Below are 15,799 nucleotides of genomic sequence, written 5' to 3'. Positions count from 1 at the left end.
CGATGTTTATATACTGATACAAACAATTGTCTTTTTAAGATTGGTTTATGATCTTGTAACAAATAAACAAAACAAAACAGGTGTGAACAAATGTATAACGAAACTGAATGAAAACAGGTTTTTAAGATACTGATCTTTTATCATGATCTTATAATTCGTCTCTCAGTTTGTGACTGAATGTGAATTGTTCGGAGCGGTGAACCTCGTTTTCATTGAGTACTTATGTCACTGCTTCCCTTCACCAGGCAAACCAGGAAAGACTTCATCATGTCCAAATACATCGAGAAGCGTTTTGCCAGAAAGAAGGGCGCCGACGCGGCGGCGCGGCTCCACACGTTGTGCGAGGCGGTGAAGGCGAGGGACATCTTCTCCCTCATCCAGGTGTACGCCGAGGGGCTGGACCTCATGGAGCCGATACCGCTCGCCAACGGACATGTAACGGCACAAAGCATTTCAGGTTTTCTTCGCTTGTCCTCCATGTTTCTAATGGCGGTTTCTCTTCAGGAACAGGGAGAGACGGCGCTTCACTTGGCCGTCAGGCTGGTCGACAGAACGTCTCTTCACATCGTCGACTTTCTCACTCAGAACAGGTAAACGGAGAGAAAACGAAACGCTGCAAGGTTAAAGCTGCAGGATGTAACTTTCATAAAAAATGTTTTTTTAATATATTTGACAGTTTGTGAGGCAGGTAATTGTAAAAGGATCGATCTCCTTCATCTCCTTCGCCGTCTCAAAAAAATGCTCCAAAAACAACCAATCAGAATCATGAATTCGCTGCTAAATGTGCTAATGATGGAGAAACGACTCACTGTCGCACGAAATCTGTTTATCCAATGGAGGCTACGCTAACAAGCTTTAGAATTCATGTCAGGCTTTGCTGGCTGCAGTGTGGTAGATTGTGATTGACAGCGCTAAGACCCGCCTCTTGTCTCTGATTGGTTGTTTCCAGTTAGCACTGGGAGAATGCAAAGTAGATCAATATTTTTACAGATTATCTGTTTCCAGTTTAGTTGACTTCAGACACACAAACTTCTCCAGTGTATGGGTCTAAAAAAAGGTATTTTTGTAGGTTCTTGAATCATTCAGAGAGTAAAGTGTTTATTTTGTTTCCTCTGTAGTTTGAATCTGGACAAGCAGACGGCCAAAGGCAGCACAGCGCTGCACTACTGCTGCCTGACTGATAACAGTGAATGTCTGAAGCTGCTGCTGAGAGGAAAAGCCTCCATAGATATTGGTAAGTTCAGCATGTTGAATTTCTTCAGAAGAATAAATCAGGTTCCCACACAGAGAACAAACCCTGCTGGCCTTTTCCCTCACAACACTCATGATTGTGCTCTAAAATCAACAAAACAGCCAGATAACAGATTCAGAGAAGCTGCTCAGTGTGGGAAGTAATCTGGAAATGGCTTAATTACACAGGAGAGAAAATGGGCAGCATGTTTGTCCTCGTCTGCAGGGGAATTAGAGAGCAATGCCACACTACTACTGTTTTTATTTCCACTTTAAGCGAACGAAGCCGGCGAGACGCCGCTGGATATTGCCCGGAGACTCAAACATGCTCAGTGTGAGGAGCTGGTGAGTATTAAAACCTCCGCCACGCCTCCGACCTGCAGGAGCTGCCAGCAAACCATGTGTGTGTTTACAGCTCAACCAAGCTCTGGCAGGAAAATTCAACGCTCACGTCCACGTTGAGTACGAGTGGCGCCTGAAGCACGAGGACCTGGATGAGAGCGATGAGGATCTGGATGAGAAGGTGAGAAAAACGTCCTAAAATGTCAGGATTATGACTGTTCATTTGGAAATTGACATCACAAATATAAATCTTAAAATGACTACATTGAATCCGTTGATTTCCAATATTGTGTTTGCATTTCAAAATGATTAAATATCAGAGTTATGACACTGAATCTCTATATGAGTTATGACTTTTAACAGTAACTTAACCCAAATCAACAGTCTTTGTAAATAAACTAATAAATTAATCTTAAGGGGTGAATTTACAGTGAAGATACTTACAAATGGTGAGATTTTTGTGTAAATGTACTTAATTTTGCAACAATTTATGTCTCAATGTTATGGATGCATAATCCTTGGTTTCAACCTCTTCCAGCCGAGCCCCCATCGGAGAGACGACCGTCCCGTCAGCTGTTATGCCCCCAGCAGTAACTCCCACCTGCAGTCCGGTCTGGGGCCCACCGGCCGGGACGGAGCGGGCCTCAGCAAGGACAAGCACCGCCTCTTTATGCCCAGCCTGGTGAACAACGAGACTTACGGAACCATCCTGAACACCGGCGCCCCTCAGTCGGCCTCCACCTCTGCCCCTCCCCTGCCCCCAAGGAACCTGGGTAAGACCTGGTGTTGACAGAATTACAGAACCAGGACGGGCCAGAAATATCTAGATGTAATTTGTGAGAATAAATGTAATGAGATAAAGTACAGATAAGCATGAAGTTCCTCCATTCCCATCTCTTTCAGCCCAATCTGTGGGGGGAATCGGTCAGTCTGCCACCTCCAGCACCTGGAAACCCGGTTCTTTAGACCTGGTCAGCCGGCAGCGGTCGTCCTCAGACCCTCCCAACATGCATCCTCCTGTTCCCCCAATGAGGCTCACTTCTACTGGAGGTATGAACCTGAGATATGAGACCAAATTACCATTATTTATTGTCCAATTTGGAAAAGTCAGTCTGTAACACAACAGACTCAACTCACCTCCAGAGTCCACACAATACAAAAACATTACAAGTCAACAAACATAATTTAAAAGAAATTTGATCACATGAACTTTGACCAAACAAAACATATAGAATCCTTGTCTGTGATGCGTTCAAGCCAGGCGACTATTGGAGATGTTAAAAATGACTTAATAAGACTATTGACATATAAAAACAGTCCTGGGAAATTACAGCCATTGGTAGCTATTCTAGCCTGCAAGTACATCTGTTTATTTTATTTTTTACATGATCCCTTTATCAGTTTTGTAAATTATTTTTGTAATTGGTTAAACTGTTCCATTCTAAACTCTGATGACATGCTAATGTTAGCATCACTATTATTGCATTTTAGAAAATACAGTCAGATTCAGTTACCTTTCGGAAAAATAGGTGTTATTTTTCATAAAAAACATATTTTTGTATTAAAGTTTTGTTTGTTTGATGAAATGTTCTGATCTGAAATGTCTTGTCAGTAGCTGTGGATGATAAACTAACACAATGAACCAAAAATGAATAGAGGAACAAAAAATTGGACTCAACTAAGATCAGCACTGCATCAACATACTTTTACTCAAATGAAAGTAAAAAGTATCCATCTAAGAAATTAGGAAATGGAAAGTATTTGGTAGGAGGGTTTCAAATCCCTCTTTGCAGCGTCATCTCCTGAAGTATCGAAGCTTCCTGGTGAAGTAGAGTCTGATCTGCATTCAGTCACACATTCACTGGTTTCCATTATCTTCGAAAGAGTCCATTGTTGAGAGGTTCGTTATTCTAAGATCTTGTTCTGATGTGGGTTGCAGGTCTGGGTCCCGCCCCCATAGCCAAGATGGAAGCCATGAGCATCCAGTCCAAGTCGGGTCAAGGTCCGCTGGGGACCCGGTCAGTGCCACCTAAATCCCCTGCTGGGTAAGAACAAAACGAAACGGTGGAGTCATGTAAACATCACGGCTCTGACTTTAATGTAATAAATGTGCAGCAGTGCTGCTGGAATCTTGAGTGGTAAACTGAATATTTATTTTACTTCCAGCAATGATAAAAGCTTCAGCCGAGGATTCCTGAATCAAAGTGAGTCTGTAGAACGAGCAGGTGAGTAAATAAACAGGAAGGCACCAGATGACAGAATGCAGCTTGTCTTACATCTGTGGAAGTTTTTCCACCTTCCCTTTGAAAGTGTGGAAGGTTTTGCTGTTTGTGTGATGTAGTTTCCTGTTTCCTGTTCCAGCTAAGGAAGTGCCAGGATGCCCCCAGAACTCGGTGCCTCTGGCCTTCGTGTCAAGGAAAGCATTTCCAGTAAGTCTTTCATTTGTCTTCATATTCATCCGAGTTGTATTTTGGTTAATTGTTTATTTTGTTCCACAGCGTGATCATATTGTCATTTCTTTTCTTTATTTGTGTTTTGTAATCTTTCTTCTTGTTGCTCCAGAGTTTATATTGACTTCCTGCCCATTAAATCTGCTTCCTGTAGTCCACATGTGGCTTTTGACTAAGACCGTCCTCTCTCACTTTGAATAAAGAAGCTGTTTAGGCCCAGTTTGTAGAACATGCAAACATGGAATATCTGTTTGTTCCTCTTATTTTTAAACACAATAACCAGGCTGATAAAAACGTCCCTTTGTTTTTGTTCTTGTTGTCTCAGAAGCAGAGACCAAAGCGGGTGAAGGCCATCTACAACTGCATAGCTGACAACCCAGACGAGCTGACGTTTTCCGAGGGCGAGGTGATCGTGGTGGATGGAGAGGAGGACCAGGAGTGGTGGGTTAGTATCGTTCAAGTATCGTATTGTTTCATGTTCCCATGAAATCACAAAGTGTGGCCAGACCGTGTGACCCTCTCGGACCTCTTTAGAGCCACATTGGCTGAAATAAAAAAACTGACCTCATCCTAGCCAACACCACCCACACACTTTCCCAACCTCGTCCTCCTCTTTTTCCGCCCGCTGTTGCCGATTCCTCTGTTAGCTGCAGTCTGTTTTCATCTAAGCCACGTATGGAGATGTGATTGCATTTAATCAATCTCCCTTTCTGTAAAACTAACAAAATTTGTGTCAAACATTTGTGGTGGTTTGTGTTGATATTTCAGAGATATTAATAAATGTTTCCAGAGGTCATCATTAATATCTTCGAGGTAAAAGCAGCATAAATTTTTGTTGCATAAACCAGCACAAATGTAGCTGAGTTGATTGTCACCAAAGTTGTTTGATTTTGTAGATTTGAGGGAGAGGGTTGACCTCTGGTGACTTTTGGATACTATTTTTGTTAATATCTTTTAAGTGATACCAGCACAAACAAAACATTTTGCTGCACTAATGGAGTTGATTAATACTAAGGTTGTCTGAGTGAAGTTTCCCTCGCCCACCTTCTTCAAATCAAACAAAATTGGTGTCAATCAACTCCACTATGTTTTTGCAATTGTTTGTGCTGCTTTTGCTTTGAAGGTATTGATGGTGATGTTGGGGCAAACATTGCATCGTTCAGTAATCTGATTGGTTTCCTGACTTGTTGCTTGTATCTGTGAACATTGCCAGAGCAGAACATGTCCCAGCTTTTTATTTTCAGGTCTAGACAACGTTTAAAATGACTTACTTTCTTCTTTACGACCCCAGGTAATATGAAAGAGGGACTCTTAGTAGTTGGAAGTTTGATGTGATCTAGACTCTGGTTGACCTGTATGTTGTTTAGATGTTCACTTCGATTCAGTTCGGCTTCAGAAAATCCTGGTTTTAGTTTATTAGGATGTGGTTAATTAAAGCAAATGATCTGCTGTGCCTTACCAAAGTATTCACACTCATGCAACATATTTAGTTTTAGTTTTAGTCAGTTCTGAGTTTTAGTCAGAAATAGATTTTTTAGCAGTTGACATTGAAGACCTCTGATCTAAACCATTAACTGGATAAAAAATTTTGCAGCGTTCAACAGGTTTTCTCCATGTTTGTTGTGTATTTAGCTCCATCCATTTTCCCTTCCACTCTCACTAATCTGAAGGAAACCATTTCCCTCTCCATGATGTAGCTGCCACCATTTACTATCAGGAATGGTGTGTTTTACAGAGTTATTTGACCTTCTGGAAATTTCTTTTCCTCAAGTAAAAATGTTACCGTCGTATTTAGTTTGTTAATATACTTTACATGCAGTGCGTCAGTCGCTGACAACCATCAATCTGTTCTTTCCGCGTCACTAATTTGTGTTTCTCTTGCTCATAAAATCTCAATAAAAATGTGGTTGTAATGTAACGTGATGTGAATACGTTTGGAAAGGTTTGAATTTAAAAGCTACTTTGGCAGTCATGAGGAAAAATGTTACTTGTAGTTGGAAGAAGAAAATGATCTGATTTCCAAAAGGTTCATAAAAGTAAAACAACAAAAACAAAAGCACTCTTAGTAGTAATTTTAAAGTAGGTAGAGCTGCTTTTGTTTTCAGTCCAAAAGTCTCAGAACCGAATTGGAAAAATAAAAAAAATAAATAAAAATAAAAAGTAGCACTAAATTTGATGCAAAAACTACAAATTACTTTGTTTTATTATATACTTTTGGATATCGGCTTGTCTTTTTTCCTTCCTGTATATTTAGCCATTTATCACATCTTAGTCAGATGATTTGGTTTTAATTAATTAGTGTTGGATCATCTGAGTGAAAATGGTGTTTCATTAAAATAACACAGTTGTGTGTGTGTGTGTGTGTGTGTGTGTGTGTGTGTGTGTGTGTGTGTGTGTGTGTGTGTGTGTGTGTGTGTGTGTGTGTGTGTGTGTGTGTGTGTGTCAGCAGGGACCTAACGTCCAGCCACATTTGTTGGCTGGTCTGGGAAAGATCTGTGAAAAGGCTTATAATGAATGTATTTTTTATTGCAACACCGTAAGAACTGAGAAATATTAGCTTTAATTAAATGAGCCCAAGATGTTTATTACTGTTCATAACCTTCTTTTGCCAGCAGGGCAGCATGGAGGCTGCAGAGGGTCTGAAAAGGTTCATTTTGTGCTTGAGATATTTATGACTTGGTTTGGCCACGTTTTGGATCCTAATAATATAATCTGCATACATTTAATATTTAATTTATTTATATTTAATGACACAATGGTATCCCAGTTTTAGTTTACAAGTCAAATCCAGGAGATTTTTATTTAAAACAGGTTTGTGACACAGATCCCATGCAGTCTATGCATGTTTATCCATTGAGCCTCGGTTCACACAGCACAGGAAATGCACCGACTTTTTCACTGCCCAGTTCCAAACTTTTCACTCTAATGGAATCTGATTTCTGCCACTTCCACATGTAGAACTGAATCACATGTAGAACTGAATCACATTGCGTTGTTTTAATTCACATTGTAAAGTCTAATTGCGATTGCATTTAATTAATAGAAAGAACGAGCATCCAGATTAAAAATAGGATATCAGCAATTAATTGTAACGAAGCATCGAGACCTGCAATGTGAAGTCTGAACATTAAAGTCCCAGTAGAGGTGAGCAAACTCTGTTTACTTTTGTGACTGTAGGATGGAAAAACTTTGACCTTTCATGCTTCCCAACCAAATGGCTTCCATTAGCATCTAATGTTTCCTATGGAGACAAGAAGATGTCACACTTTGATGCTATTGAACTTTACAGATTAGCTTCCTCTACTAGCTAGTGGCACACAAACTGTGTCGCGTCATATTTATACCCCAGAGAAATTAAAGTCATGGATTGTTAGGGGACCAATCACTGTTGGCAATTATTCCTTAAAATTTAGATTTTTCTAAATCTTCTGTGTGAGATGATGGTGCTGCAATAAAAAATACTGCTGGTGTTTTTTACATCTTCATAAATAATTGTGTGTTTTCTTTAGATTGTCCAATTCAGCAAAAGCTGTTTATTTTTCCTCCATTTGATCTTCAGCTCTTTTCTAACCTTTTTTCTATCTTTCTTCTTCACAGCTGGGCCACATTGAAGGAGATCCAATGAGAAGAGGCGCCTTTCCCGTCACATTCGTCGTCTTCATCGCCGACTGACGGACCGCTCGGGTCCTCTGGAGGCGTCACGAGATGCTGCGTTAGTCGCCAGCCATCCGTCTGAGGACCCAGGAGGTTCAGCCCCTCACTCAGAATCTAAAGAAAACCATGTTTTCCCTGAACAACCTTTGGCAATAAACAACCTATTTCCGTCACAAACCATGTTTTAACAAAATGAAGGTCACATGAACAGTGTTTGTTTCATCTCTAGAGCCGCAGTGTGCAGAGAAATCGATTTTCACACCTCCAAATGTGAACTTAGACAAATGCTTACATTCCATAGCTGCGCATGTAGATGCAGTGTTGGTAGATCTTTAGTGACGCTCCTGTGTGGAGGATTTTCCTACTGGTGCTAAATTAACCTCCGAGTCTTCTCAAGCTGCAGCCAGCAGAGCTCCTCCTCTTCCTTCCTTCCTGACTTTTGTGATGAATTTATGCTAATGCATCTCACGCACACACACCTGTTTTAGTTCCATGTTGTGGTTTACCATCGGCTTGGACTGGTATGAGATTCATCGTCAAACAGCTTTTATTTAAGCAGAAAATGATTATTACAGTCATAACTATATCTGTTCAATGTAAGTGTGAAACAGAACCTTTCAATTATCACATGCTAACACCGCCATCGATGGCTAGCTGGTCGGTGCAAAAACAAGCAGAGGAAGCAACAGAAAACTCACTCTGGTTTCAGTGGACAAGCTTTCTGTTTGCTTCTGTTACCTGCTGGTGGAATGGCACCCGGCAAGAGACTTGTATTGCCTATATTGCTAACAGCCACTGTTAGGTTATTCTGTTGATGGGCTACTAGCTCAGGTAGTAAACGCCCAAATCCAGGTCTGTACCTTTAATGGCCCAGAGCCAAATCTGCGGCAGTAACCGCCCCATTCCTTTAGATCAGACGGCAACTTCTAGACAAGTTGGTTGTTGCGTTCTTGATAAATGATGAAGGTCTTTGGTTCTCATCTCATATGAAAAGAATGAGACGTTTTGTTGGAGGTGATGAGTCGTCTGTGCAGAATGAGTTGCAAGTTAAAGAATAGATTTAAAGCTGTTGGAAAGTGAAGTAAAGTGGGAGAACTGTGGCCTTTAGGACACTGTAACAGGCTGCTTACTTTAGTCTGCTTCAAGCCTGAGACCCTCGACAACCAGCCAGGAAGGTCCTCACTGTTTGGGCTCATGAGATGTAGATGTTTTGAAAATACAGTGTAATTAACTTCATCGTAGTTGCAGAGCAACTTATTGTTCATATTGTTGATATTTAAGCATTTAACCTGAAATCGGAGCCTTCCATGGATTTGTGAATGACAAGAAGAGAATCTGTCTCTTCGTTCACTGTAAGAACTCACTGGAAACAAGATGTAATCACCTATTTATGTAAATACATTTGAGTATTTATGAGATCAGAGCGGTTAATGTCTTTCAGCAAACTGCAGCCACAAGACAAACTGTCTGATCACCACTAACATGACTCCTGATGTGCAAGGGAATGGGAAAAGTTCAACTGGAAAAATAAATTATGGAATAATGTCATAAAGCTCTGTGTGATTGTTTGGAGTTTCTAATTAACTCATTTACTGTGTAACTGCAGCCAGTTTTTCCCACCAAGCAGGCAAAAGGAAAAACATGTTTTCAAATCTTTAAAATCATGCACCAATGGCTCCCTCTACTGGTGAGAATTAAAAATGCACACATCACCTTCTCTCAAAATATGAACAAATCCAGGCCCAGTTAAAAAAATATGAAGCCAATCAAAACCCCAATAAATACATGTGGAATGCTTTGCTTAAGTATTTATACCAACACATAATGGTGAGTTTTTAAATGAAAGGGAAATATTACATAGTTTTAAACATTGAAAAGTTTTATAAGTGTTATTTTGTAAATAACACTTATAAAAGATAAATAAAATCAGATAAAATCTGGTGCAACTAATTGCCTTCAAATGTCACCCAACTGGAAAATTTACCTCTGTGTAAATACCATTAATCTGTTTTTTTAGTTTTCGACTGTTGATTCTACACTCGGCCAGATGTTTATAGTTAAGCTCACATTTTGAAGTGACGTCTGTTTTTGCAGTTCTGATTCCTTCCTTGTTCTTTCAGTTTTTTAAAAGAAACTGAGCGAGAGGCAAATATACAACAAACGAATGAAATGTACAGAAAAACACATGAACAAATAAACTTTCAACCATAAATGTAGCAAATTAGCACCACTAATGTTGGATTAGCGCTTCAGCATTAGCTTCTGCTACATATCATGTTTGGGCAGCACTATAGTGTTCGAAACAGTTTGATTAGTGCTTTCAAGTTAGAATAAGTACCATATTGGCACAGCGTGCTGGGAGAACTACTGCTTTAGCATTAGCGTTGTTTGATTAGTACTTGCTAGCACACCCACTCTACAGGAAAACATGGTAGTAGCAGCATCATGCTGTGGGGTTGCTTTTGGTTAATTTGTATAGAGAATCTGAGCTATTCAAATAAAGAAAACCAGTTTTACAAAGTGAATAACTTAAGACTGAGGTAATGGTTCACTTTCCTGCAGTATATTGCTGTGTATGGTTGGCCTAGTCAAAGCAAGGAACAAAATCTAACTGAAGCTGGATCCTTTCCATCCAATTTGACTGAACTTTAGTTGATTTTAAAGATTAAAAATCACTCAAAAATCCCACATAAGCACCACATCAAGTCATTTATTTTTTTCTCACATTTTGAGCAAAGTGAAAACTTATCGTACAACATGAAGTCAGGAACTGTAAACATGCAAATAAAACCATGTCAGAATATCTGCAGACATAATCACTGCAACAAATGAAAGAAAAACAAGGATTTGGTACCAAAGGTTTTTACCAATTAAACTAAAAATTAAAAAAAGTTTTAAAAGTGACTGACTGTACCAATACTGTCATGAGTAAAACACATGATCATCGTTTCCTCAAGAGGAGTGACCTTTGAACTTGTACCATTGTTTTGGTGCGGATTAATGTTTCCCATCTAAAGCAGATGGCCAAGAGCATTTTGTACCATTTAGCATTTCAATTTATATTAAAGCATTTTTTAGAAATGCTCCACTTTTTGGTGTTTAGTTTGAAAATATTAAAGTAAACAGAAATACATTCAATGGGGGTAAATAAAACACTCACAGTAAACCCGCCGACCACGGGTTGGTTAAAAATGTAAAACACTGAAAGGTGATCAGACGCAGCAGCCTGGATACCTTCTGCTACAAAGCAGGTGCATCCTGGGTAAGCTACTGCTACGCCGGCTGCTGGCGGGTGTAAAGGCGGAGCGGCGTCAGGGTTTGTTTGACGACAGGGCGCAGTCGAAAGAGGCCGACAGCACCTTGCAAATGTTCTGCGCTTGCTCCTGTTCAGACACAGACGGATCAGTTGACCCTGAAAACAAACCCCCAGCAGGTGCGTTAATATTTAAAGCCACTCACCGAGCTGCTGCACTGGTACACCCAGATGCTGCAGCGCTGCTGCTTCGTGTCGGTGGTTTTCAGAGCCAGCAGGTTCTTCCCGGCGCCCAGGCCGTCGTCGTAGCACAGCATGCGAACGATCAGGTAGAGAGGATGTCGATGCAACACGTCCTGCCCAGAGGACAAACCCACTGAATACAGGAAGGGCTACAACACTCGCTGATCAGTTACTGATTAATCACTGATCAGTTACTGATTAATCACTGATCAGTTACTGATTAATCACTGATCAGTTACTGATTAATCACTGATTAGTTAATGATTAATCACTGATCAGTTACTGATTAATCACTGATCAGTTACTGATTAATCACTGATTAGTTACTGATTAATCACTGATCAGTTACTGATTAATCACTGATCAGTTACTGATTAATCACTGATTAGTTACTGATTAATCACTGATCAGTTACTGATTAATCACTGATCAGTTACTGATTAATCACTGATTAATCACTGATCAGTTACTGATTAATCACTGATCAGTTACTGATTAATCACTGATCAGTTACTGATTAATCACTGATCAGTTACTGATTAATCACTGATCAGTTACTGATTAATCACTGATCAGTTAATGATTAATCACTGATTAGTTACTGATTAATCACTGATCAGTTACTGATTAATCACTGATCAGTTACTGATTAATCACTGATCAGTTACTGATTAATCACTGATTAGTTACTGATTAATCACTGATCAGTTACTGATTAATCACTGATCAGTTACTGATTAATCACTGATCAGTTACTGATTAATCACTGATCAGTTACTGATTAATCACTGATCAGTTACTGATTAATCACTGATTAGTTACTGATTAATCACTGATTAGTTAATGATTAATCACTGATCAGTTACTGATTAATCACTGATCAGTTACTGATTAATCACTGATTAGTTACTGATTAATCACTGATTAGTTAATGATTAATCACTGATTAGTTACTGATTAATCACTAATCAGTTACTGATTAATCACTGATCAGTTACTGATTAATCACTGATCAGTTACTGATTAATCACTGATTAGTTACTGATTAATCACTGATTAGTTAATGATTAATCACTGATCAGTTACTGATTAATCACTGATCAGTTACTGATTAATCACTGATTAGTTAATGATTAATCACTGATCAGTTACTGATTAATCACTGATCAGTTACTGATTAATCACTGATTAGTTACTGATTAATCACTGATCAGTTACTGATTAATCACTGATCAGTTAATGATTAATCACTGATTAGTTAATGATTAATCACTGATTAGTTACTGATTAATCACTGATCAGTTACTGATTAATCACTGATCAGTTACTGATTAATCACTGATCAGTTACTGATTAATCACTGATCAGTTACTGATTAATCACTGATTAGTTACTGATTAATCACTGATCAGTTACTGATTAATCACTGATTAGTCACCTAACCATTGGCTAATTAGTTGTGATTAAACAACTGATCAATTAATCGTCAGTTAACAATTGATTAGTCATTAATTGGTTAATTGTCAGCTGGATTAATTATTGATTAGTTGTAATTAATTGTTCAATTATTAGCTCATTTAGTGATCAATTAATTAATTGACTGATCAAGTCTTTTAGTATTTGATTAATCGTTGTGTTTTCATGCCAATTCCTGAAACACTCACAGCAGTAATTAAGTCAAAAATTTATAATATATGCATATAAAAATAATTTTGCATTTGAGATGGAAAACCTTCTGTCTGTAAATGTTCTGCACAGAATCAAATTCTCCCATTAAGCACCATTTATTATCCAATTACTAATTGGTTAATCCAATAGTCAAGCAGAACAGACTGAGCTGCAGAAAAGATTTTAAAATCTTTGTAAATATATTTTACCTTTGCATGTGAGAAAACTAAACTGTGTTTAGTTTTTAAAACCAAATGGTTGCTGTGCTACTCACACACTGGTCTACTGACGCCACTTTGACCCCGTGCTTGGACACTCCCAGGACCATCTCCTCATCTCCGGGAACAAACGGCAGTTTTCCATCTTGCTGTGAGGAAATGCAGAATATTTAGTTCTTACACCAAATATAACATGTTTGTTTTGCCCCACGTGGTTTCAACTTAATATTCTGTCTAGGGGTGCACTGATTTATCGGCACCGATTTATTGGTACTGATTTATCGGCACCGATTTATTGGTACTGATTTATCGGCACCGATTTATTGGTACTGATTTATCGGCACCGATTTATTGGTACTGATTTATCGGTACCGATTTATTGGTACCTATTTTCTTGAGTTTGGGAGATCAGCGATTGATCGATTCTTACTTGTGGAGCTCATCTTATCTGCAGATCTTCTCTACTTCTGCAAAGGTTTAAAAACCAACCCGTCCTCTTCTGCTCTGCATCAGAGGTTTGACTGTAAGCTCCTCCCACCAGGTCTGCATGTTGACAGGTAACAATAATCGCCCCTCTGTTGCCAACTCTGCAACTTTCTTGTGATATTTTAGACAAAAAATCGTTTGGGCCAAAATTGGAAAGGGCAGGTCAGGCTTTTTAAAGATCGGTAATCAGCCAGAAAATTGCTGATTTTGTCTCTCCTGGTTAAACGTTTGTTCGTCTGTTATAAGCCGTAGTCGCTGAATTAAATGAAGTCTTTTTACCTGCGCAGCATCGATGTAACTGATGAGGTCCAGAGGCTCCTGGAGGGTTTTGCTCATCTCAAACTGCAGGTTCTCGATGGATCCGACGTATTTCACCCGGAACTCTGCGCATGTTTCTGACGCGTTGTTTCCTGCGGGGAATCGGCTTCGGTTAGCAGACAGAACGAAACCTGCGAAAGTTTTAGCTCATCGTCACGACGTTCCCTCTGACCTGAGCTCTTGTTTGAATCGGTGTCGAGGCTGGCGACGGTGCTGGACCTGGACAGTCCTCCCAAACTGGAGTCGACGGACTGCAGAGGGACAGAGAGCTGGGTTAGAACGGCACCGGGAGGTTCTGGTTCTGGTTAACGGAGCGTGTGGTCGTGCCTTGCTCTTGGTGCTGATCTCACTGCTCTGAGAGCTGCTGCTGCTGTGCCGCTTCTTCACTTTCCGAAACATCCTTCACCATGACGACCGAAGCATCCGAAGCCTCAGGCCCGCTGACCTGCATCGCCACAAAACAAACGGATCAAACGTCGCGGTGTTCTACACCTCGGCCGTCACCAGGGGGCGCTGTGAAAGGTTGCATCACATGAGAAGAAAACGAGCAAAAACAATATTTAATTATCAATCTTTTTTACTCTTATATTTTTCTTTAAGGCCTGTCACAATAAATCAATTAATCGCATCATAAATTAAATCTGGATGCTAAAAATCTTCAGTGTAATTAGACTTTTCTTGAAGGATAATTGTTCGTACATCATTTTACTTGTTTTATTTATTTGTTTTGGATATTTAAAATGACTTCCAGCTCTAGTGTTACAGTTTATTGATCTCTGAGAAAAATGTTCTTCCATTATTAAGCCATTAAAAACAACAATATTATCATTTATCGAGATCGAGTTCTCGGACACTTTCTCGTCCAGCAACATTTATCGTGAGAGGCCTATTCTCATCAGAATTTCATCAGAATTTGTACAATAATTTTTGAAAAATAAAATAAGATACATTATTTCAATATTATTTAAATTGCCAGTTAAATTTATCGAGCTGCTTTTCTCTTCAAGCCACCAAGAGGGGTGCTCTGGGCTTTTTCTTGTCCGAAAATGTTTCTGACAAGAAAAAGCCCAAAGGAACCGTAGAACCACAAGAAATCTGGGAATGAAATAAAATATCACACATTTTCTTACAATCAAACGAGAGGATTGTTCAACATGTATATTATCTGGTAATGAAATTTTTTGCAACATAACTCAAGGCTTTTAAATAAACTGATGTAGAAAGTAGTGCGAAATTAAAAAATATTTCTAAAGTTGAGTATTTAGAAACTCAACCTTCTAAATACAAATTATTATTTGTGCAGGAAAACATCTAACTGAATGTTCTGTGTAACACGGTGGAGGGAGAGTCATGATATGGGAATGTTTTCCCTTAAGACATGAAAACTGATGTCCACAGACATTTTCTGTTGAAGTCATTTTACTGTGAAGAACAGGAAGAGCTTTCAGTTTCTAGCTGTGCATCTTATTCAGAAGTACATAAGCACGCCACACTTTTTAGATTTTTCGGAGGTGAAATAAATGAAAACTGTGTTACTTCCAGAGTCTGCACTTCTTACTACACTGATGTCTGAGGCTGGATCAAACTGCATGTCCGTATCACCTGATCTGTCAGAATGGACCGGTGGAGGATCAGAACCAGAACCAGAACCGGAGCAGGTTTAAAACCAGCTCCATGCTGCAGCTTCCTGCTGAAACCCGTTAAATTTCAGAAACATGTTTCTAAATGAAATCCTCCCGGTTCATCTACCGCTGCAGTTTCTACAGAACCGAGCCGGACCCTCTGCTCGGAACCGGGTCAGTCACGGCTTACCTGTCCGAACCGCCAAACTTCAGATGTTTGTTTTGGATGTTTTTCTTCTTTCAACTAGTTTCCAGTTTGGACTCTTCGGTTCCTCTTTGAGCCGACACCCAAGCCGCCTTAAAGGGGACGCGACC

The 15,799-nt window shown here is 39.5% G+C and overlaps 2 protein-coding genes across 7 annotated transcripts in view; one reads left to right on the top strand and one right to left on the bottom strand.

Moving 5' to 3' along the window:
* Window positions 1-9,228, top strand: part of asap2a (ArfGAP with SH3 domain, ankyrin repeat and PH domain 2a) — a 36,604-nt gene extending 27,376 nt beyond the window's left edge. For 2 of the 5 annotated variants that reach the window (XM_055053212.1, XM_055053211.1), the window contains 12 exons: window positions 246-435; window positions 505-590; window positions 1,119-1,234; window positions 1,508-1,575; window positions 1,646-1,753; window positions 2,111-2,345; window positions 2,476-2,622; window positions 3,512-3,617; window positions 3,739-3,797; window positions 3,934-4,001; window positions 4,348-4,467; window positions 7,620-9,228. In XM_055053212.1, coding sequence (XP_054909187.1) covers window positions 246-435; window positions 505-590; window positions 1,119-1,234; window positions 1,508-1,575; window positions 1,646-1,753; window positions 2,111-2,345; window positions 2,476-2,622; window positions 3,512-3,617; window positions 3,739-3,797; window positions 3,934-4,001; window positions 4,348-4,467; window positions 7,620-7,694 — 1,378 coding nt within the window. In that variant the 3' untranslated portion in view covers window positions 7,695-9,228. Of the gene's footprint in view, window positions 1-245; window positions 591-1,118; window positions 1,235-1,507; window positions 1,576-1,645; window positions 1,754-2,110; window positions 2,346-2,475; window positions 2,623-3,511; window positions 3,618-3,738; window positions 3,798-3,933; window positions 4,002-4,347; window positions 4,468-7,619 lie in introns of all 5 variants that reach the window. The other 3 variants (XM_055053209.1, XM_055053207.1, XM_055053208.1) reach the window with 2 other exon arrangements.
* Window positions 9,229-10,366: 1,138 nt separating this feature from the next.
* itgb1bp1 (integrin beta 1 binding protein 1) lies at window positions 10,367-15,778 on the bottom strand. Of its 2 annotated transcripts, none has more exons than XM_055053205.1 (7): window positions 15,675-15,778; window positions 14,190-14,307; window positions 14,035-14,113; window positions 13,824-13,954; window positions 13,115-13,207; window positions 11,136-11,285; window positions 10,367-11,059 (listed from the first exon to the last, which is right to left on the bottom strand). In XM_055053205.1, the coding sequence occupies exons 2-7, from the start codon at window positions 14,259-14,261 to the stop codon at window positions 10,988-10,990; spliced, it is 597 nt and encodes a 198-aa protein (XP_054909180.1). In that variant the 5' UTR covers window positions 14,262-14,307; window positions 15,675-15,778; the 3' UTR covers window positions 10,367-10,987. The 2 variants fall into 2 exon arrangements, with proteins under 2 accessions (XP_054909180.1, XP_054909181.1); XM_055053206.1 differs by having other exon boundaries at window positions 14,190-14,375; window positions 15,675-15,760.
* Between the last annotated feature and the right edge of the window lie 21 nt (window positions 15,779-15,799).

The sequence above is a fragment of the Poeciliopsis prolifica genome, unplaced genomic scaffold, assembly GCF_027474105.1.
Source record: "Poeciliopsis prolifica strain line A6 unplaced genomic scaffold, Auburn_PproV2 SCAFFOLD037, whole genome shotgun sequence".
Taxonomy (NCBI): domain Eukaryota; kingdom Metazoa; phylum Chordata; class Actinopteri; order Cyprinodontiformes; family Poeciliidae; genus Poeciliopsis; species Poeciliopsis prolifica.
The sequence above is the reverse complement of the archived record's forward strand: the minus strand, read 5'-3'. Positions and strand labels throughout refer to the sequence as shown.